Source organism: Strongylocentrotus purpuratus, unplaced genomic scaffold (genome assembly GCF_000002235.5).
Source record: "Strongylocentrotus purpuratus isolate Spur 01 unplaced genomic scaffold, Spur_5.0 spur5_scaffold_15, whole genome shotgun sequence".
Taxonomy (NCBI): Eukaryota; Metazoa; Echinodermata; class Echinoidea; order Camarodonta; family Strongylocentrotidae; genus Strongylocentrotus; species Strongylocentrotus purpuratus.
The window spans coordinates 9,015,406-9,040,463 of NW_022145600.1; the positions used below are offsets into that span (position 1 = coordinate 9,015,406).

At 36.5% G+C, this 25,058-nt stretch overlaps 1 protein-coding gene across 1 annotated transcript; it reads right to left on the minus strand.

Annotated features, from left to right (window-relative positions):
* Window positions 1-22,945, minus strand: LOC762658 (major facilitator superfamily domain-containing protein 10). Its single transcript, XM_030985513.1, has 14 exons — window positions 22,887-22,945; window positions 21,407-21,665; window positions 20,394-20,490; window positions 19,589-19,692; window positions 16,982-17,140; window positions 11,335-11,529; window positions 6,562-6,658; window positions 5,648-5,759; window positions 4,185-4,240; window positions 3,241-3,293; window positions 2,275-2,365; window positions 1,897-1,944; window positions 1,216-1,305; window positions 1-817 (listed from the first exon to the last, which is right to left on the minus strand). The coding sequence occupies exons 2-14, from the start codon at window positions 21,605-21,607 to the stop codon at window positions 714-716; spliced, it is 1,407 nt and encodes a 468-aa protein (XP_030841373.1). The 5' UTR covers window positions 21,608-21,665; window positions 22,887-22,945; the 3' UTR covers window positions 1-713.
* Between the last annotated feature and the right edge of the window lie 2,113 nt (window positions 22,946-25,058).

The window sequence follows — 25,058 nt, forward strand, 5'->3', positions numbered from 1 at the left end:
CAGTGTTTCACACACAATGCGCTGAAATTTAGTACTTTTTGCGACACACAAAAATATAACTCTAGTGCCGATTCTGCTGTTTTCATTGCACAGGAGTGAATTTGCAGAAAAGAACTGACACATGTACTTCCTAAATAAATAAGAAAAGACTGCTTTTGTGCAAATCTAAGAACAGCTATGATTTGTTTTTAAGACCCAGCTTAGAGTTTCCTACAGGTTTTGTAAAGCACACTGCACACCAAAGGATACAACTGCATGGACTTTAAGGTAGCTGACTATTACATGTAGGTGTTCCTTACATCACCAAGTTTCTCAAAATAAATTGACATCAATTTTTTTTTCTTCACTTCACATTTAGTCTGTTGAAAGCTCGAGTAGGGCTAACTTAATACCATGATCAGATACATTACAATATGATTGGAGGAAAGGATGTGGCTCTTGTAGAAGGGTAGATGGGCATGGCACATTGGCTGAGATCACTGGGTCTTTGCAGGGATGGGAGGAAAGGTGTGGCTCTTGTAGTGGGGTAGATGGGCGTGGCACATTGGCTGAGATCACTGGGTTTTTGCAGTGACGGGAGGAAAGGGCGTGGCTCTTGTAGAGGGGTAGATGGGCATGGCACATTGGCTGAGATGACTTGGTCTTTGGAGTGATGGGAGGAAAGGTGTGGCTCTTAAAGTGGGGTAGATGGGCGTGGCACATCTAGGGGAAGATCACTGTGTCTTTGCAGGGATAACTCTTGTGAGTATGTAGATGGGGAACACCATGAGGACAGCTCCCCAGATGTAGCAGACACCGGCTCCAGCTCCCCAGTACACTGCAAAGACAAAACACACAGGAAGATGATATCAAAAGATGTATAGGAACAATGAATGATTTGTATAAAGCTTTGCCTTTTCAGGATGAAATCATCAAAACACATTCATGCAGATTTTTAATATAATCTTGGAGCTCTAGTAATGTCATTTTTCAAGAGGAATCTATGGTAAATATATTCTAAATAAATATTATATCAATACAGTTGACTATTAGGTAAATAAGAATTCTGATACAGGGATGTATGTATCAGTAACCCTGCTATATACAGTATATATTTCATGTATATCAAGTTGAACAGGCATTCAAAGCTGCAAATATTAACATCAACATTGACTGAAAATGCAATACCTCAAACTAATGCTTATAAAGGATTAACGAGGAGGATATGGTAGTTACCTGCAGAAGCTGCTGCTGGTCCGAAGGCCCTGGAGAGCGCCCCCAGTGACCTGAAGATGCCCATGATTGTACCTTTCTGGTCCTCAGGGCCTACATTACAACAAAAAAAGGACAATAAGGAGTAATGTACATTAGCCATCAGTGCCTACAGGTCCTGTTTCATTAAACTTTTTATTATAAAAGGTAATACAAAGTTTTGGTATGGAGCCATGAATTTAGGTCAAATGAACATGTTGGAAGCAACAATAATTCATGTTCATTAAGCACAGAGTTAATGCATCATCTACACATCATCCAGATATTTTCAAAGTTTCAACGATTGCCTTTATAGCAATGTAGTCTTGAATAGAGAAGAAATAAAATAAGAAATTAGTCACTCAGAAATAATTATGAGTCACAAGACGATCCAAAATAAAAAATAAAAAGAAGAGTGGGTCAATGAAATGCATGACAGTCCCACTAATAATATATAGGAAACGGACAAAATAGGGCAAAATTTATTATCACAAACTTGCTCCCCCCCCCCCTCCTCCCTTTAACTTAACTTTTTTTTTAATGGAAAAGAAAGGATTGGTGATGCGTTTTTAAACCCACAATACTTTGTGATGTATGCAAAGTTTAAAACATTTGTTGTATGCATATACATTTAACTATATTTGTTAAATGTATCTTACTACTTACCATACATAGTGACAATGGTCGTCATACAAGGCACAACAGTTCCAGATGCTACACGATAAGAGAACAAACAAAAAGAGAAGGAATTTTACTGTCTCTTATTTCCTGCTGCGTTATCACTTTGCTTCTCCACATCAATCCGGCATCAAAACGGTACCAAAACGGTATCAAAGTGAGATTGATACTTCAAACCAAGAATACATTGAAAGTGGAAACACATGGGAAACACATACATTTAAAAAATTGAGAAACGAACTGACATCGAAATGAAAAAGTTTTGGTGTGACCTAGGCAACCTTTTTTTAAAATAGCAAATGCAGTAGATAAACTGAAGACATTGAGCTGTACGAATACAAATAGCACTCATCATTTCAGACATACCTATTGAAAACAGGGCAAGTCCCAGGTAATATAGGAACGACCCTGATGAAAAGGCAATGATGACAAAGGCTGGTATCAAAATCAGCATTCCCTGAAATGAGAAAAAAGGGAAGGAATGTTAGCCCATAGCTTATGGAACTGGTCAGTCCCTGTGTATTGAAGATAAAGACCAGTTATGGTCATGCGATTGCATTGTGAAAGAAACATGTGGAATCGATCAAAAAAGGTTGATCATCTAGCATCTAGCATCTGCAAGGTTCTGGAATCATCAAAATGATAAGAAATTTGGCCCATTCTTCGTAAAGTTACAAGCACTATACACAGAAAGATGTATATGGGACTACCCTATATCTCTCACAGACCATGAGAGAAACAAATTTACCAAATATATGAATTAGTAGGCGGTTTCCCGGCAAAATTTGTATGATCACATATTAGTCAAAACATTTTTTTCACATGATTGGTAATAAGAGCTTCCATTTCATTTTTTGAGAGGGGGGCGTTTCCAAAAACTGGTCTTTACCTTTAAGCCTACGGGAAGAAGATATTTCAGTAAGTCAGCGGGTTAAACACATTTTGTTTTTACTTACATTCTTGTACTTTCAGATACACAATTCTTATCAGATTTTATTTTCTGAACTGGAAGAACATTACTGTGTCAAAAGTAAGCATAAGGAAATATTCTCATATATAAAATACTGACATACAACTTGAAATAGTTAGTGACTTAAATTAAGTCATATTTATATTTCATGCTCGTTTGGCCCTCACACTGACGCAAATATCTGTCAACAGTGCTCTTCATTTTTTGATATTCAGTACAGTTTAGATACAATTTGGTGTCTTGAAAATATCAATGAAAAAACAAATATTGTCACTTACATAATCATGCTATTCATTTATTATGTAATAACTGAGAAATAGTAAACTTTCACCTTCAAGTAATTCATACAATGTTTTACTTACAGTTAGTGCAACTCGCTTTTCTTGTCCTGGTTTTATTCTACGTACATAGCCACCTAGAGAGGAAAAATATCAAAGGTCAAAGGTCATAGGCCAACTGTTATTAAGTACTGTGGAATATATTCAGGGGATATTAACTAGTTTCTGGAATTATTTGGAGCAAACCTACCCATGTCTTTGGGAAAGAGACAAATTATCATGTACATGTACACTTAGCTGCACTTCACAATTTTGATGAGAAGATGATTAATATTTGCTTTGTGTACTTGTTATCAAATGTTCATGAACTTTTTATTCTGAGTAAACTATTTTTCACGAAAGGTCTCGTATAATGTACCCTCCCTGCTATTCTTTTAAAAATTATCTTTCACTTACATTTATCATGTACAACAATAATCCTGTAATAATGAGGGTATACACTTCAAATACAAATGATGTATGCATTGCATACTTAAATATCAGTTGGATAGTACTGGAAATATTGCATGCTTTTTCATGAAAAAACGTGGTATAGTCTCAGTAAAACGTGGTAGGGTCTCAGTAAAATGTGGTACGGTCTCAGTAAAATGTGGTACGGTCTCAGTAAAATGTGGTACGGTCTCAGTAAAATGTGGTACGGTCTCAGTAAAACGTGGTATAGTCTCAGTAAAACGCGGTATGGTCTCAGTAAAACGAGGTATAGTCTAAGTAAAACGTGGTATAGTCTCAGTAAAACGTGGTAAAGTCTCAGTAAAATGTGGTATAGTCTCAGTAAAACGTGGTATAGTCTCAGGTATAGTCTCAGTAAAACGTGGTATGGTCTCAGTAAAACGTGGGATAGTCTCAGTAAATAAATCATACATAACCACTTTTGACAATTCATTTGAATAGGATCGAGAAGTAAGTTGTATACTATCAATTCTGTTGATCATTCATCAATATTGTTCAGACTATTTCAATATTATTACCTTGCAATGCAGCCATTATAAGCCCCATGAAGACAAACATTTTTCCCTGTTGCATACTGTGAATAAAAACACAGACATTACATCAAACAAATGAATAACAATGTGCATTCTACCTTAACAAAGGGTAGCTTAATGTTACCCCTTGTGTATAATATGAATAAAAAAAGACAGAATAAATCAAACAAATAAAATACCACAGTGCATGATTGATCAACTGGACCCTTATGTTGAAATGTTTCCTCTTATGGAAAACAAATATTTACTTTAAGAGAAAATACACCCTCGGCACATGAACAGCAAATAACAATATCAAAGGCAAATAATCCTAGATCACTTCCTCTTTCAATTTATATGTACATGTACGTTCAAACAAAGCATGATATTAACATGATATACATCTATTTACTTCAAGGAGGTCATTTTTTTTTACTGTCATTGAACCCTTTTCCCCCAAATATTTCTTCTTTTGTAGTTCCTAATTTGAGTGTTATTTGAAACGCATATTTTCTTCATGTATCTGTGTACAGGTACCATTCACAAAAGACATTAGAAACACGTATGCAATTTTTTCTCATACAATAGAAACAAAAATTTATTTTAATGACATCCTTTAGTGGTTGAGTAAAGCAATACAATTTTTCTTTTATATCCCTTTTAAAGCTCTCACAAACAGAGCAATATAAACTTTCCTGCACTGCACTATTTGCATCTGTCAGTCTTAAAGGTACTATGTCCCATTTGCAGATTTAAAAAAAAATGAAAAGGTTAAATTCCAATGGCATTTGAAAGATAATACTAATTTAGAACTTCCCCTCAAAAAGGAGGCTTGAAATTGTCTTTAAGTGGGAAAATAAAGACTATCACTTGTCGAATTGACTTAAGAGCTATAGAACCAGTAAGTAATAGTCTGATTTTCAGACCATTGTACCGAATGGTCATACATTTTATGCTGCGCAAAGATTCAATCAGTTTAATTTTGGCCGTTACAAGAAGTGGGTTATTGATTTAGACAAATGCTCATGTACCCATTACACTTACAGCTCATTTTATATGTTATTACCAAAGAAGAAAAAAGCCAGTCAGTCACTCAATACTGTCTGACAGTGAAGTCTAGCAGGTAAACAGGTTTCCTTGCATAATTTGAATATTAGGACACTGCCAACATTTAAATTTCACAGATAGAACATACATGACATATTCATAATTCCTGCAAAGTTCTACAGAATTTGATGTTGGCTGCAAAAGGGACATACAGTAGTATCTTTAAGAGACCATAGAATATTTTGCTTTCTAATAAATCTTTGTTTTAAACTTCACCACTCAATTTTTTGTTGTTCTTCTGATTCTTCTACTTTCGACTTGATGCAACTTGCCATCATGGTTGATTACCAGTAACTTGATACAAGAGAGAGAGAGAGAGAGAGAGAGAGAGACATGAAAGTCCAGAATAAAATAAAGCTCACCTAGTGTACTGGAATCGTATATGAACCAGGAATGTAAGCGTAAACTCCAGTCCAGAGAATAAGAAGAGATAGAGGAAATAACTCAGCCCAAGCTGTTGTAAAATCTGCATCTCTAAAGAGTAAAATAAAAGATATTTATATCACACAGATATTAGTCAATACCACTAATCTAATAGTTGTTTCCGTTATCAGTCTATATACATGTAATGTACTATTTTCCTATTTATTAAGCTGTCTATTGTTTCATGATGTATTTTGTAGTACAGTGCTCTCTTGCAAAGCAGCTTTTTTAGTAGTGAAGAGACTACCCTGTATAAAGAACACAGGAAATAAATAAGTAAACAGATAAATAATGGACATCCGTGTTACAGCTAGACCACCAATTGTTTTTTACACCTATGAACATTTGCTTCGGTGACATTTTCTCCAAGCTTTATTTCCTCAAAAGATTTAGGGCTAGGGTTAGGTTTGCATACGGGTTAGGTTTGCATATCTTGGGTTGGGTTTGAGGGTAGGTATAGGGTTAAAATTGCAAATAAGTTTGAGGAAAGTTTGAGGATTAAAGTTGCAAGTAGGTTTACCGGTAAGAATAGATTTAGTGTTAAGATAAGATTAAATTTATAAATTGATTTACCATAGAAAATGTCATAGAAGCCTTTCAATCGTATCTGGGGGGCGTTTCTTGAGATAAAATGATCACGAGAACGGGACGGACGGACGGACGGACGGACGGACAACCAGAAAACATAATGCCTCCGGCTACTTTGTAGCGGAGGCATAAAAATAGGATAATACAATTACAAGCACAAGAATACCATTAGCTGCAACAAACAATTTGATGTTTCTTCCTTCATTTACGTCAACATATTAATCCATGCCAGGCAGTTTTGATGGGGTCTTGCATGTATACTCACCTTTTGTGTTTGTGTTTTTGACAGCTGAAAATCTAAAGAGACTGAATGGGTTGATAAGGTTCTGTCTTTCTTGAAAGCTGTTTCCCATTGATGGGGCCTAAGTAAGAAATCAAACAAAAAATAGATAATAATAATAATAATAACATTTGCATTTAAATAGCACCTTTTCCACTAGCGCTATGATGTATACCTACATTGTACATGCAATGAAAAATCCTGAACAGTTTTAATTTGTTAATCCCGTCTAATCTAATCCAATCAGGATTTGATATATGGCAGCTCTCCTTAGCAGTAACAAAGCTTTATAAATACACAAACATCATCAGTCCACTTAAACATTTCTGCATTTCATCAAGTGAAATATAATATCGAAATTGTATTGATCAACTAGTGAGGAGAGCCTCCTACAGAAACTCTGTTTCTTTTGGTAATGCACTTGTCATTTGTAAGACGCACCTCTTGACCCCCGGGAATGGTGCGTCATTGTACCAATGTGAGTCGTACATTTTGATACCATGACGCACCTTCCGTCACAGAAAGTGACACACCATTACATTCCATCGACGCACATTTGAGTCAAACATATGACACACCATTTCATGAAAATGACTAGCCAATGACGCACATTTGAGAAACACTTCTGCTTGGAGAAGTGACGGTCCCATTGACACACCAAATGACGCAACGTGGTAAAGTGACTTACTATGACGCACATATGGGTCAGTATTGTGACGGACATTTTGCGGCCATGACGGTACTGTGCGTCGCGATTTTGGGGAACATGACGCAACCATGACGCACCATCCCCGGGGGTCAAAAGGTGCGTCTTACAAATGACACCTGTATAATCCTTAGGCATTAATAGTTGATGGCTTTTTTCTTGTTTATGTATTTATTATTGTATATTGTTTGCTTGTATTCTTTGGTATTGTTATACTCCTTTATGTTCCTGGAAATGAAATATAAAAAAATAATAATCTTAGAGATTGTTCGTGTATCTTAACACTTTCTAAAAATTCCATTAGATGATTGCCCCTGCATGTAATATTAATAATCATTTGATTAAATTACTGGATTCATACCAAGCCTCCATATACATGTATTGGTCTATATCTCATCCCTGCTCCTTATGGAGTATCTGTTATATACATATGGTCGCCAATAGGCCATACGGCAAACTCAATTGAAATCAGCTCTTTGTGATACTTGCATATCCCTATTTTGCTCCTGCTGGGTACAAATTGGCACTGTAGATTGTACATAAATGTTGTATCTCGTCAAAGGACATAGAGCTACGTATGCCTAGTCTGCAGGATCAGACTCTAACTTGACACTTTACCATAATTAGCTCATATGGTCACTAATAGGCCACATGGCAAACTCAATCATTCATGTACAGACTCTTTGTGGTCCTATTATATAGCATATCCCTATTTTGCTCCTACTGGGTACAAATTGGCAATAATTGCAGTATGTCGTCGAAGAACATAGAGCTATGCCTAGTCTGCAGGATCAGACTGTAACTTGACACTTTACCATAATTCCAATAAAAGCCTTGAGCAGAGCCTAGTTCTGTCTCTCTCTGTGGCTGTGTCAAATACAGATCATAGGGAGTATGTCATCAGCAAGGTACATATACATTAGGGTGCTTTAGAAAGGAGACGGAACGCAAAGAGGACGGGATAATTCACTCAACCGAGATCAAATAATGTACCGTAATTAACGGTGTATAAACCGCACCTTTTTGCCGCCGAAAAAAAATCAAAGTCGGGGGGTGCGGTTTATTCACGGTACACCAAAAATTATTTCATTCACCTGATAAGAATAATAGTATTTCAATACCGGTAGACAGAATCCGAACTGCATACATTATTTGATCTCGGTTGAGTGAATTCTCCTGTCCTCTTTGCCTTCCGTCTCGTTACTAAAGCGCCCTAGTATCACAGTGCAGACACTGTTACACACAATGACTGACTAGGGTGTGTGCCTATAAACTAAGCTATAGGTATGGTTTTCACCTGAAATGTTGGCCAACAGGCCAGTGACAAATACACTAACTGCACATACTGTACATTGTAATACAGGTACACATAGGACATTAAAGTTTGAATTACAGACTAATAGGTACATACAATGTACGTGTACAATGTAAATACATTGTTGAACTGGAAAATGTATGAGGTGTCATATGAGCATTGTTCAGAATCATGAAAGGAACTGAATGTTGAATGTTGAAGGGCAGGTCCAAGCTATTGTCCCCTCTGGGGGTCAAATTTCATCTTTATATATATTTAACAAACTATACCTCATTTTAAAGCTGAAACTATGAATTTTATGAATCTGATAAAAAAAATTAAAAATTATCAAAATACGAAGAGTGCCAAGGTCACGAACTTCGATTTGTATTAATTAGCGTGACGTACGGGACATTACATTTTTATTTTTGTATCTCATTTGAATTATTTGTTTAAAATTAAATATCTCAGGACTTGAAGACCATCATGCTAGAAAATAGGAAAAAAATACAAAAACTTTCAAAATTAATTAATTATGCAAATGAGGTAGGTTCCAAAGTGTGATGTCCCGTACGTCACAATTTGATCATAATTTGTTTAATTTTAATTATGAAAATAATTTTTTTTTTTAAAGATATTCTAGGAAGTTCTAATTTAGATGAATACCTAACAAAAAATAGGTTTAACAAAAATTTCGAAAATTCTGTGTTGATTACATAATCAAATTAAGAAATGTGACATATGGGACAAGTGTGTGACGTACGGGACAACCCCATATAAAACCAATGCGAGATGTGAAAAAGGAAATGACCAAAAGGAGAATATATACTGTGTTAGGAAACTTGTTGTATACAGGGATATATGAACATTACAACTGGATCCCTTCTAGGAATTTACTTGTTTGTACTTTTGTTGTTGTTTTATGTAATTGTTGTTAATGTAATTAGTCTTCAAGCCAGACCCCTGGTATTATCAACTTTGGTATTTTGCCAGTTGATGTCTCCAACATTGGCAGGATGCTAAATACGTAAATCATAATAGTGTACTAGTTCCTGGAATGAGTCTAATGAAATTATATGGTAGTGGATGCACCAGAAGCTGGCTTTTACAACTCATAGATGCTGCAGGTAAGAATAGCACATGTACATGTATGCTATCAAGCTCTCCATGTGAGGTTTTTTTTTTTAATGTCATATTTAAATTTAAATGTCATATATGATGGTAAAGGATTACAGCATGCACTGTACATGTTATGGAGCCAGCTCGGGAATTCTGATCTCCTAAAAACTAAATCATAACTTTTAAGGAAGGATAGCCTTTTTGAGTATTTCACACTCTCACCCACTTAAGATTTTTATCACTTTTACACTCATGCATTTTTGTTGATTTTGCTTTAATCTTTTGAATTGTGGAAAAGGTCACACAAACCTTTAGGGTTTTAATTTCTTATATCTGGTGGTGTTAATAAGATGTTTTAATCAATACGAAATACATTCAAGATTTATATTTTTGTATCCATCTTTCACAAACATGTAGGCTACATTAATGTACATCAAAATTCTTGAATATATGACAGCAACATATTCATGTTCTAATCTGTGATAAAAGGATATAAAAAAGACAATATGTCCAGCATTATCTTTGAATTCCTTCAAAATTCTATGATATGACTATCAAATAATTCAAACAAGCTATGAAGAAAAGACTTCATATTTTTAATGTATCTTTGTTCACAAATACTTAGAACAAAAGAAATGTTCTTTGACAAAATATGATGTGTCGAGTGTGCCCCTGTGTTTCAAACAAGTTTGAATAAAAAATTTCAAGTTCAAGTTCATCTTTTTCATTAATTATTGTTTAAAAACATTTTGCAATGTTGAATGTAATGGATAAAAGAAATGAGAAAAGAAGCATGACTGCACATGATCTAGGGTAAATGGAATAAAAATGGTAATATAGTGTGTATGAATATTAATTCAATTTGTTTTCTTTGTTAAAGTAATATTTGTATTGATTTACCTCACAGATGATATTAAATGATGGTCAGAGGATCTAATTGGGTTCTAAAACACTCTAATTGTCACTGATTTTAGTTAAAATTGTTCACATTTAACAAATTTTGACGAAAATTCTCCATTTCAATGCATTTTCCCATAGGGAAAAGTTGTCCCGTACGTCACGTGTCCCGTACGTCACATGCACACATTTATGTTTTGGTATATTACATAATAACGAAAGGTCAGAAAAATATGGTAATAGTTGTGATTAATGCTTGATTCCATAATGAATTAAGATATCATTACCATAAATCTCATAACTTAATAAATTCAGAGAACTTTTATGATAAACTTATTTTTGAAAAAGTCAGAAATTCTCTGGTCCCGTACGTCACGCAGCACATTAATTACATTAAAAATTAATTTATGAATTGGTCAGAACTAAAACTTTCCACAAATGAACTAGCCCATAATAGCCACAGACTCATACCAAAAGATAGTCATATAAATAATGTCATCCATTGTTATTTCTTGTTTAAAGTCTCTGAATGTCCCGTACGTCACAAAGCAAATAGCTTGGACCTGCCCTGAACTGGAAAATGTATGAGGTGTCATATGAGCATTGTTCAGAATCATGAAAGGAAGTGAATGTTCAATGTTGAACTGGAAAATGTTTGGGGTGTCATATGAGCATTGTTCAGAATCATGAAAGGAAGTGAAATGCTTAAAGAGGAGGAATAATAACAATGGCTTGTGCTTACCCTCTTTTCCTGTGGGAGTGTTTCCTTGAGGAAGGCGAAGACAAAGAGGAGATCGGCTATGGATAGGGTCAGGGCTAGCAGAGCGGGTGTGACTGCCCACGCCCCATCGGCGAAGAGCCCTCCTTTGGTGGCGAAGTAAGCCCCAATCATGGGACCGACGATGAAACCGACGGAGAATGCAAGACCAATCATAGCCTGTGTTCAAGAAAAATGATAAGACTTTTTGTTTGAGCCTTCATATTGAGGACGTACATTTACAGTACAAGAAATGTAAAGAAGTCATAACTGTTTTTGAGCATGCTGAGCAGAAGAATTGATAATTACTAATAACAGTCCCCAATATACACTATGAACATGACGGACAAAGAAAGAGGACAAAATATACAGTTCCTCATTCTACCCTCAACAATTGCTGTGGTAGACAAAGGAATATCCCTTCACTGCTATTATGTCCAAATGTGTAGAACAGGTGAATATGCATGTGACACCTATTCTATACATTTTTACATAATAGCAGTGAAGAGATGTTCCTTTGTCTACCACAGCAATTGTTGAGGGTAGAATGATGAGGAACTGTATATTCCTCTTTCTTTGTCCGTCATGTTCATAGTACATATTCAAATGTTTTGCACACCTTTTAAACAAAGGTTCTTCTTGACAACTGCAAGCTTGCCTGATGCTTGTCTGACATAGCAACAAGTCATGTAAGCAGTCTGGGTTCCAAGTACTGTAGTTCATTATTAATAACAGGTTAATGGACTAACTCATCACTACTGTAGGTCCCCAGGAAAGAAACATCCATAAATTTGAATGTACATTTACATGTACATGTATGTTAGTAAACCTGTCTATTATGGAACCAATGGTGAAACCTACAAAGAAAGCAATGGGTAAAATCAGTTCAAACCGTCATATAAAAAAACACAAGAGAGAGAAAGAGAGATGGAGAAGTCTGAACTGACCTGAGGGTGGTGAAAAGATATTAATTTCTAAATTAAAAAAAAAAAAAAAAAACACATCACAAATAGTTGGTCTTAATCATAGAACCAACAATAAAGCCCATAGCGAATGCAAGGCCAATTCGAGACGGTTTCAAGAGCGATGGGTAAAATAGGTTTAAAACTTAATACTACCGGTAGATTTTTCACTGTTTTTATACAATAGAAATGTAAGATCCAAGATATTGTTGTATTCATTGCTACCAAATGAATTGATCTCTGTTTATATCATACATGTGCGATGATACATGGCGTATCCAAAGTTCCTATGAACTTTGGTTGGACCCCTTAATTTGGATAATGTGCAACATAAGACAGTTTATATCAAATCTTCAGTTGGCAATGAGAGATTTGCAATCAACAGATCAAATAGTTGTATGCTCTAATCAGATTAAAAATTGATTGTTTCTCTCTTAAATGTAAAGACCAGTTATGGTGCAATCACATGACCGGTCATGCGATTGCATTAATTGTGAAAGAAACGTTGTGGAATCGATCAGAAAAGGTTGATCATCTAGCATCTAGCATCTGCAAGGTTCTGGAATCATCAAAATCAGGCCTTAAATTAATCGACGGCCATCGACGGCCAGGCCGTCGATGCCCCTATGACTGGCCGCGGTGCCCTCCCAAAAAAAGATAAATTCACGGCCAAAAAGGCCGTGCCCTTTTTTTCCAACTGGCCGACGTGCCTTTTTTTCCAACTGGACGTGCCCCTTTTTTTTTAATTTGCGCACATAAAACCACCAATTGCGCCCATAATCATCTAAAACTAGACGGCAAGGCGCAAGTGTTTTCCGTGAAAATGCGCCCATAAATTATTAGAACAGTAAAAATACACGAATCACGAACAGTTTGCCGCGCCCACGAGCTCTCTTCTAGCTTCGTATTTAGTGCAAGTGCCGTGAAAATGCGCCCTTTGTTATTATATAGGCAATGCGCTAGCGCACGTGCGATCGCATGATATGCATATGGTGCATGCTGTTGACGCACGCACGTACAAATTGAAGGCCAGGATCAAGAAAACAAATCGTCAAATGGAGAAATAAACAAGCATTCAAATAGTCATTAGAGATCTGTCGAGGTTTGTTTGTAGGTCTAGTTTATTATTTTATCTCAAATAGAATTTAGAATTATCTTATTAATAAGTTAAGAACACCTACGATGTTCTCGATCGCAGTTACTCTCATTTTGCCACCAGCCGACCTCGCTTCAAAAAGCTACCCCGCCAGCTTCCCAAGACGAACGTTTCGAGTCCCGGTAAAATTCCGAGGGTGCATCGGTTTCGCTGGCAAACTTCCAGCCCGACAGCTTCCCACCAAAAGTGGCGAGAGTGTGTGTGCGAGGAACGATTTTGGTTTCGTGAATGCACGTTACGCAACTGAGCTGAGCGTGTCACTTTCAGCTGTCGAATGTCTATAAGGACATTTTTACATCTTATTTCATTAGTTAGGCCTATCTAGACCTTTCTATACAACGGTTAAAAAGATAATTTCTTCAAATTTGCTCCTACTACTAGTACCGAGAGAGTGGCGGAAGGTTTGTGTGTGAGGTGCGATTTTGATTTGGGATACCCGGCCCGGTAAACTTGCCAAGTCCTTCTGACTTTCGATGTTTGTGAAATTGACAATTTATTTATTCATTTGCTCATCAATATTTTTAGTTACTTTAAAATACTGTTTAATGTGCAAGTTTGATGTTCTTAATCAATCTTTCCTGTTCATATTGTTAAGATTAAAAAGTTATTAAATTGATCGTTCGATCTATTCACATTATGAAATTAACATTTGTAGACTCTCTTTGAACTTATGATTAGATAAGGGGCCTATCTGTTTTTGGAAAATTGCCCCTTGCTCTGGTAAATTCCCGTAGCAAAGGGCAACTTAAAAAAAAATTGCCCCTTGCTCCTGGCTGCTAAATCTAAGGCTTGCGGGCCGCTGCCTTGTTTGTATGTACCGTAGACCTCTATACATTCTGTGAAGAAGCTGGTGCTAAAAGTCATGGGAAATTGATCCCGCACAAGTTTCATAAAATACACATGACATCTAACAAAAATAGAATCAATTTTTTTGGCCTCATACTCGATGCCCTTTTTGTAAAATATTTTGGCCTCGATGCCCTTTTTGTAAAAATATTTTGGCCTTGGTGCCCTTAAAAATATGAGGTACTCAAGGCCAAACTGGCCTTGCCCTAAAAATGACGAAATTTAAGGCCTGCAAAATGATAAGAAATTTGGCCCATTCTTCCTAAAGTTACAAGCACTATACACAGAAAGATGTATATGGGACTACCCTATATCTCTCACAGACCATGAGAGAAACAAATTTACCAAATATATGAATTAGTAGGCAGTTTCCCAGCAAATTTTTTATCATCATGTATTAGTCAAAACATATTCTTTCACATGATTGGTAATGAGAGCTTCCATTTCATTTTTTGAAATTGGGGCGTTTCCAATACTGGTCTTTACCTTTAAAAGGCCTATACAATGTACATGTAGATGAAAATCTTATTGATTCATCAGATAATCTAGGCATTATACGGGTAAAAGATAATCAGAGCCACAATTCCCAAATCTTTGCTTACAGGAGATTCATAGAATGGAAGTGGTATACAATGTTCACACATTCATATCGAAATTCAAAAGCATTAAAATTTCTAAATCTGGGTTACTTCCTCCATAATTCCCAAATAAATCTTGTGATTACATGTATTTCATAAAACTTTGTCAAAACGTACCAATAAGTATATTCAGGTGATCATTTCATCCAATTTTCAATAGGATTAAACTATGAAGTATATGTAGATAAGAGTACAGCTTGGATAAGACAAAACTTGATGAAAAATAAAACTTTGGATGACCAATACCTGGACCAATATACGGTAGATGATGAATATTCACAGCATGGACATGCATATATGGTACCATACATGTACCTCATTTCTGTTAAAAAAAAATTAATTAAATGGTGCAATATTTCTCACTTCTTGGCAATATACTCTAGAGCATGGTGGCTCAGTGGTTAGAGCACCCGCCTCATGAACGGGAGGTCGTGGGTTCGAACCCCAGCCGAGTCATACCAAAGACTTATAACAATCCCATAGGAAAGTGAAAAGTATGCCGCAGACCTGCCGCAGACCTGCCGCAGACTTTTAGTCTGCGGCAAAGAGTATGCCGAAGTATGCGGCAGAAAGAAATTTTGCTGCAGACTTGCCGCATACCAGTATGCCACAGGAACAGTCTGCAGCAGATCTGCGGCAGGATGAAATTTTGCTGCAGACTTGCCGCATACTAGTATGCCACAGGAACAGTCTGCGGCAGATCTGCGGCAGAATGAAACTTTGCTCCAGACTTGCCGCATACTAGTATACCACAGGAACAGTCTGCAGCAGATCTGCGGCAGGATGAAATTTTGCTGCAGACTTGCCGCATACTAGTATGCCACAGGAACAGTCTGCGGCAGATCTGCGGCAGGATGAAACTTTGCTCCAGACTTGCCGCATACTAGTATGCCACAGGAACAGTCTGCGGCAGATCTGCGGCAGGGCGAAACTTTGCTCCAGACTTGCCGCATACCAGTACGCCACAGGAACAGTCTGCGGCAGGTCTGCCACAGGAAATCCCATTAAAGTCTAATAGGGCCAATTGAATACAATCATCTCATGCATATTCATTATTACTTTACACGTGTGACAGAAAAATACATTTATCATGATTTGTTAAGCAAATTAAGACAAAGCACATCATTTTTGTGATTTCTATTTTCCTTTTGTCATTATTAACCAATAGATTATTTTGTCTGATCATGTTACAATTACATTCATGTTTAAGCAATAGATATATTGATTACTAACCAAGAAACTATGATTACTAACCAAGAAACAATATACATATTTAGTATATATATGTGTACGAGCCTGTGTCACTTTAAATATTACTCTTGAATACACTTCAAATGATCAATGTGATGAAGTTAATACAATTGAGAATAGAATATACCTAATTGGTAATATCGATATATATTGGTATTACCTAATTGGTAATATCGATATTGCCAATATCGATTATGAAGTATCAATCAGTTTATCACTGGTTCTTCTACATGCATACTTTATTGCCACGTACTGGATATGAAAGAGTATGCGGCAGGTCTGCAGCAGGTCTATATGAGATATGAATATTCATGACGAAGAGTCTGCGGCAGGTCTGCAGCAAGTCTGCGGCAGACCTGCCGCAGACTCTACATCATACTGAAAGAGTATGCGGCAAGTCTGCAGCAAGTCTGCGGCAGACCTGCTGCAGACTCTTCATCATACTGAAAGAATATGCGGCAAGTCTGCGGGAAGTCTGCGGCAAAACTAATTTGCATGTGAAAAAGATGACTGTCTGCGGCAGGTCTGCTGCAGATCTGCGGCAAGTCTGCCGCAGGAGTATGCGGCAGGCTCATTTCTTTCCTATGGGATGGGACCTTCTGCCTTCTAGCTAGGCGCTCAGCATATTAGATTGGAGAAGGGTAGTAATAACAGTTTATGTTATGCAGGGCCCGCTGGAAGAGCAATTTCAAAACTGAAGTGGCTACCCTGGGTAAATAAAACGTTATTATTATTATTATTATTAATCAAATATAAAGTTAGACTTGAATTTTGCTTACCATGCCTTTCCCTCTGTTCTTGGTTGTGGAGATGTCAGTCACTATGGTCGTACTTAGACTGACGTTACCCTTGAAGATTCCACCTACAATCCTCGCTAACACAAAGATTCCAAAGTTGTACGACATCGCCCATAGAACGTAGGATAAAGCAATGCCAACCTGTTAGATCAATATTGTAAAGGGACTATTATTAAAACACAAATTTAGACAAATGAAGACTGTCAAAGATATTTCTTATAAAGACCATTTAAAAGTAGTGCGTAGACTTACGTAACCCTTTCTGAGTGTACATGTATCTACAATCCTTGCTATTAAACATGAAGCTGCTAATGTTATATGACAACACCCACAGACAGTTACTATTTATTTCATACATTAGAATTGTATTCAACAATGTATCCTTATACTAAGCAAAATTAATCCTCAAAATAGTTTTTCCCATGAAAGATCAAACAATTTCAGTGTCAAAATGTACTTGAAAGACCAATATTTGTTGACAACTGTGTTGCCACAAAAGAAAGAAACATTGGAATCAAATTTGATGAATGAAAAACATGCCATTGTTCCTATCATTAAAAAAAAAAACATATTGTACTTTGCCATGGCCTTCTATCCATAATATTACATCTATACATGTAAATATTATAAATTCTCTAGATCAACATCATGACACATCTACTTCTACTGGTACATGTAAATCTGAATTCTTGCTAATATCTGTCATAAATATAAACACCTAAAAAAAAGTTCTGCTCTTCAAGTTTTAGGATTGATATCTCTGGTTAGTACAACCTGTATATTATCATACATACATGTACAGTATATACTTGACATTGGTTTCATTAAAAAGACTATTCCCATGTGTATTGATTATGTAATCATGGAATGTGCAGTATTAAACCTGAACATGGGGCCACATCAAAAGTGAAATGTTGCCAAATCCTTTGGAATTATCAATAGTGAAATCTTCATTGGTATGGAGGATGGATTGTGTTTTGAAGGAATAACAATGCATTTTGCAACATTTCACTTTTGTCTTGGCCACATATTCAGGGGTATATATATTCCATGATTACATAATCATTCCAAATGGGGCATTATTGTAAAGGGGAATAAACAGGCTTTTCAATGATACCAGCACCAAATATGATAAACAAGAGAAATATCGAAGCACAAATTTAAATTGCAGAACATTTTTGAGGAGATTATATTTCCATGATACACAATGAATCAGATTGGATCTTTATGCATGTAACTGGCATTACACAACAAACCAAACTGTCAGAAATCATAAATTTTGTTAGGGTTTAGCCAATATCAACTACATTATAGTAAATCATTATAATAGCTTGTCAGTGCAGCTAACAAACTTAGAATGCATTCAGTTATGATACAAACAAAAAGCTACCAGTACAATGCATTTTACGGTATATCATCCAAATACAGAATACTATATCGATGTTTGTGTGAAGGTTTTCGTTTTAAACTGTACATGTACATATGATGTAATTTATTGAAGGTAAAAAACACATGTCATTCAAGGGTTTAGAAGTAGCTGTTCATCTTGTGAAAAAAGTATTCCTACCATATGTAATCAAACAATTTGCATCCTTGTATAATGTAGAAAAACAAATTGATTACAGTGTTATGAATGAATATTAAAGTAAATATTGTTTTAAGTGATTGACTGAGAGTGAGAGGAGTATAAAACAAATAACTAGGAGTGAAGATTGTCAAATATTCTTTTATCTTCAATGAACACAATGCAGAGGTCAATCACGCTATGTACTGTATGCTTTAATCTCACACTGTAGATATACCGTACACTGTGTATAGTATCATTGCAGCAATCCATTGTCATGGTTTTGGAGAATTAAATCAGAGCAATTGTGACCTTCGGAGCTTCAAACAAATGAATAATAGATCAAAAAGAATCAATGGCCATGGTGCCAATCATAATAACATGTGTTCAGCTGCATATATATTGGGATTGATAAAGAGATCTTTCTCCATATACACTGTAGTCTGGACGATTCATTCTGCAAAAAATCCATACATAACACGAATGGTATCATGAATTGAAATACCGGTACACAAAAAATATAATGCAAAAGAACTGCTCTGTACAAATACATGTAGATCAGCTCTTGCATTAAGTTTTCAAACAATAAAGTTGTGATCAGGCATAATCTTTGGGCTATAGTTTGTCACAGATGCAACGTTGATAGCTAAGTTATCACAGTTGAATGCACAATCCGTTTTTAGATTTTGAACAAGACTATTTAGTATTTCTTAATTTGTTATAGTTTGGATGTTTGTCGACGTTGGCTTTTTTTATGGGATGTCAACTCGAAGTAAATGTACATTATGTAGCGAGACATTGATTTCATGGCTTTTAACTTGGAGGAGTAAGCTACAAGTACATGTAGGGATACAGACTTTGGCAAAATACCTGGGAAGACATGGACACGGATAGAACTTATCTCTGAAAACTCCAGCTGATAAATTATCAATATAAAACAGTATCAAACAAGAACTAACCAACTTACACTGTACATGTACATGTACATGTACATATTAACAGAGCCTGTAAAGTCATTTACTCACCATGGTAACGAGCATGACTGACCGCCTCCCATAGACATCGGATGCAGCTCCGATCACAGGACTCGTAACAAATTGTAAAAGTGAGAAGAGGGACCCAAGTACTCCTGATGAAAATGAAACAAAATATAAGACGGTGAATTTATCATTACAGATATTGTGATTCACACGTTTCACTGACCTGAAAATTATCTACATATATGTTATTATTGAAGCTTGGTATAAATACATTAAATCTGCATGCATTGGCCATGTGTTTTAGTGTATTTACAAACATAAAAATATGAGGGTCTGAAGTTACCATTGTTGGGTCTATGTGTGCCACAGCCTTGACTTTTTAATATCGGGAAAACAAACACTGCAATTTTCAAACATGTAAGACATTGTCAAATTAAAAATCTTTCTTGTCGAAACATTTCTATTATAGCGGTATGTACATGTATAAGGTTAACAAGAGACCCCCCCCCCCCCCCCCCCCCGAAGGAAAACAAAAATAGGACAAAAGGTACATCTTTCAAGTAAAATTAAAAGTCTCTTCAGCCCTCCAGACTGAGAGGTTTATTACATATTTCTTCCTATTAACTGAAATTTCACATTGACAACAAATACGGCTGTAACTTTTCACCACTAACATGTTTCCTATTATTTGTCAAATTAGCAATTTACCATTTGCCAATTTCTTAATCACAGATAAATAAACAATTGTTTTGTTTATAGCTGAAGACACAAAGTCCAAATACAGCTTAATATTTCTTTTTTTACATTTAAAATATGAAAGTATAGTGTATAAGTATTAGATGAGCCTTACCTCCAAAAAGAACTGAATTGTATTTTTTGGTGTCAGGAATTTGTAGAACCTCCCTAAACTGATCTACACTGTGATGTAATGATGCGTACAATCCACTCTGTACAAATAAATCATATGAAAAAATTTGATTAGATAGTTTCTTGGTAAATCAATAAAAATCATAAACATTTGGAATAAATGGAAAATACAAGATAGTTTATCGATGGTGACTAATGTAGGAGATAAATGGTATTAAAATCTTTGAATCTGAATCGTTTTCAATTTATTAATCATACAAAAGATAGGACTTTGAACAATTTAAACAAATACTACAGCTGTATAGCAAAAGGTATTACACATTTCTAATTTTCTATGACATACCAAAAGCAAACTTTTGGTTTATCACAGACATCCTAGTGATCCCACTTCCTTGTGCTTCTGTGTTATCATCATGTAACACGATGAGATAGCAATCAACTGAGTGCAAATACAGTCAATTCATATCCTGTTTGACAAATATGTAGAGAAATAGCTTCTGTGCCTGGCTGCAGATGTAATTTGAGCTTTTTTCCATCTTGTTTTCTTCATTCATCTTCATCTAAATTATTCTTCTCCTCATTCTCCTTGTTTTTTTCTTCCTCTTCTCCGCTTCCTCTTTTCCTTTCTTCTTTTATTTTTTCTTCAATGACAGATGAGGACACATGACCCCAGTTAACAAGATCTCATTATTCTCCTGATTTTTATTGTTTTCCTTTTCTTCATCTCCCAATCCTCCTCCTCACCCTACTTCTTCTTGTACTACGTCTTCTTTTATTCTTCATCCTCTTCTTCCTCTTCTTCTCTTTCTTCTTCTTCTGCAAAGGTAGGGCAATACAGGATCACAGGTCCTAAGCCGAAAACCACAATATGCTATTTTTACAATGCCCACCCCACCCCAGCAAAGTTTAGAGACCTTCTTTTTTTTAGTACGTTGGAGGCCCGACTCTGCCCCCCCCCCCCCCCTCCTTCCATTCAATGTGCAAATAAGCAAGTACCTCATCATGTCGTCCATAATAATCAAGCAAGGTTGGGAAGAGTGGTAGGATCATTGTGAAAGCCAAAAGATCCAGGACCAACGAGATGAAGATAATGCGAACCATGCCATGAGTTTTCGAGTTCTTGGTCTCTGACCCTCCCTCCGGCTGGTCGCCGACTTCAGCCGGTTCAGGATATGATGTTCTTCTGGTGGACACCATAATGAAGTCTGGGTTACTGTCCTTTTGTTCTTGCAAATTATGGGAAATCTGCTGTGGGCTGGATGAAGAAAGAAAGAGAGTGGATAAAGCATATTATTCTTGACAATATTCTTCTAGGCTACATCTGGATACATCTGGATTCATCAGAGCTTGGTGGAGAGCCTTGTACATGATAATAGAAGTTTATGGCGGTGTGACCAAAGTTCGCGCGTGACCAAAGTTTGCTTTCTCAAAAAATCGGTAAGATTTCGAAAATCTGATATCACCAATGGAAAGAGGGTCATAAAATTACCCAGAAACGAAATTTTCTTTAGAATTGGGTGCGAAATTGTGAAAATATTGACAAAAGATCGGCAAATTTTGCAGTTATTTGCGTCCGTTCCGAAAAATTATCAACTTACCGATAAGGGTCTGGAAATCTTCATTTTGAGATCAGAAATCCTCAAAATTGTAAGTAAAGAGTGGTACTAACTGATTGTACGATATCTTGTCTTGCAAATTATGATATTACCTTATTTTTGATGGATCGCATTTTTTGATAAATCAACTGTAAACCACCGTGCGTGAAGTTAGGTCTCATTGTTTTTATGACTTTTTTAGATGCAGCGCGCACGCACGATCGGACATCGAATTTTTAGATCGCGTTATCTCCGAAATCCTTCGACGGTAAATTTTTCTATTTGAACCAATCTGTAGTAAAAAAACTTTGCCGTCCATTTGGTAATAATTGAAATAAATAAAGTTGTGTAGAATGTGAGAAATCATAGATCGAATATCACATTTTGTAATATGTTCTATAATGTGCGCGAACTTTGGTCACCCCTTCATACATGTAGCTCGATCAGCTCACAAGTCAAAACATTATTACTTAGGGTCTAACTTAGTCTTAGACGTCTAGATAGACCTGTTAATTATTACTACGACTAGACCAAGATAACATATTATTCCATAAAATTTCGCGAAAATGGAGCCGACGTCAAGCTAAAAATTTGATTAAGCTCAAGGTCAGTAACCTCACTGGATTAAAACTAAATAAATCAAGCAGCGCAGCTATAGATAACTCAACTGTTGCAATTCAGCGAGAAGCACGAGAGTTGCGGACGGAACCACTCACTTAGCTTTGGGCCGGAACCAGCGGCCTAGAATACAATACACAACCGTCGCAAGATTTCCTCGTCGTAGACTTTTTATTTGAGCAAAATATATTGTATTATACGAAAACAAGACAAGAATTACATAAAAATGCCAGAAATAAATGTTAAAGAGCAAAAAAAATTACCTTTTCCAACTGTCAAGTTTGTGTTTATATCGTGAAGAAGCTGTCCAAAAGTTTCTCCTCGCCTCAATCTCGTCTCGCTTGTGTCAGGCAGTTCCGTGTTTTTCATGCAGTGCTAGCTAGATAAACCGGTACCAGGTACCGTACGTACGATGAGACTGCAATATGCATGCATGATTTATGAAGATGATTGTTTGTGTATAAATTCCGCTCGCGTTATACAATGCGTCCCAAAAAAAACGAAACCGAGAATTATCAATGTTTTATCCCAAGTTTTATCATAACTTAATCACAATCAGACGTGGCGCTCCCTGGGGGGGGGGGGGGGTACCCCAAAAGTGCCCCTTTTTACATAGGAAAAGTGCCCCTTTAACTTTGTAAGAAGCGCCCCTTTTTACAGAGGAAAAGTGCCCCTTTTACTTTGAAAAGTGCCCCTATTAATTTGTAAAAGTGCCCCTTCCCCTTTCAAACTCTGATAAATCCCCCTTTTTTTTTGACACGTACCCCTTTTCCTTCGACAAGTTCTCATTTTCCTTTGCAATAAGTGTCCATTTTTCATTCTCATAAGTGCCTTTTTTAATCTCTAGTAAGTGCCATTTTTCAGGTACGAGAAGCGCCCCTTTTCACTTTTGATAAGCGCCCCCTTCACCTCTGATAACTGCACTATTCACATCTTAGAGGTGCCCCTTTTGCTTTGACAAGTGCCCCTTTTCCTTTCTAGGAGTGCCCCTTCCCCTTTTAATAACTACTCCTTTGTTAACTCGGATAAGCGCATCTTATATTTTTACAAGATTGTGCCCCCTTTCCTTTCTAATGAGTGCCTCTTTTCCTTATGATAATTGCCCCCATTAAAAAATCCCTTTCCCCTTCTCATAAATGCGCCTTTTCATTCTCATAAGTGCCCCTTTTTTCCCTCTTGTAAATGAACCCTATTCAATTCTGAGAGAAACTCGTTTTACTATGACAAGTGCCCCTTCCCCTCCTGATAAGTGCTCTTATATGATACAATATCTTATATATGATGTGTAAATAGAATTATAGAAACAAATATTGAAATAATCCCTGATAATGTAATCACAATATAGGGGTTACGGGTATATACCAATGTCTAAAAAATTGTATATTTTCGCTTTGAGATTTCCCTTTGAAGGTGCCCTTTCCCCCCAGAAAGTGCCCTTTTTTGTTGGTGCCCCCCCACTTTTAAAGTCACTCCGCCGCCTCTGATCACAATTATAATTAATAAATGACACATATTTGTAAAGCTTAGATCCTCTTCTTTCATTTGATGCAACTCATATGATGCATATTTTACGCATGAGTGATTAAAATCAATTTCAGTTTCTGCCCTTTCATAAATTATGACACCTCAATCAGGAAAAACGAGCAAGGAATAACAAAGGCATGCATTTCCATAATTTTATTAAACGATTTAGCGTTTTCACTGGCTGCCTGCCGTAGCAACAAACGGAATTGACAAAATGACGATCAGCCATAGGCATATGCGAAAGACTTCATGCATGGCTGAATGTCAACGAAACGGAGTAAATTAAGCTTGTTGCTACGGCGGGCAGCCAGTAAAAACGAATTCGTTTAATAAAATTATGGAAATGCAAGCCTTACTTTAAACAAACAGAACTTTGTAATTCCTGGCTTATTTTTCCTGGTTGAGGTGTCATCATCAGTGAAAGGGCAGAAACTGAACTTTTTAGAAATGTGATTTTCTCTTTGAAATTCAGATACCTTCCGCCAATTGACTTTTTGCAGGCCCGTACAAACTATGGGGTTCGGGGGGGGGGGTGTCCCGCGACCCCCCCCCCCCTTCATTTTTTTAAACATTAATTATTTGCTGAAGTTTAGGGGGTGTGTTGATTTTTAAAAATTGTACTCAATACCCCCCCCCCCCCCCCCCCCGCTTATTCGCCGCTAAATATTCCTCGGGCTCGCTCCCTCGCAATGTCTCACTCTCACCTCTGACTCAAAATTGCAACCCTAAGAACCCCCACTTAAAAAAAGTTGTACGGGCTAGATTTGATTCCTCTCTTCAAATAGATTTTAATCACTCATGCGTGAAATATGCATCAAATGAAAGAGGAGGATCTAAGCTTTGAAATATGTGTCATTTATGATAAAACATCGATATTTCTCGGTTTCGATTTTTCTGGGACGCAATGTAAA

Excerpts from the sequence above, each read along its gene's own strand:
- LOC762658 (XM_030985513.1), bottom strand. The coding sequence starts at position 21,607 with ATGGTGTCCACCAGAAGAACATCATATCCTGAACCGGCTGAAGTCGGC. Across the intron at positions 19,693-20,393 it reads CAATTCAGTTCTTTTTGGAG|GAGTACTTGGGTCCCTCTTC; the intron begins GTAAGGCTCATC and ends CATTTTCATCAG. Across the intron at positions 3,294-4,184 it reads TATAATGGCTGCATTGCAAG|GTGGCTATGTACGTAGAATA; the intron begins GTAATAATATTG and ends TTTCCTCTCTAG.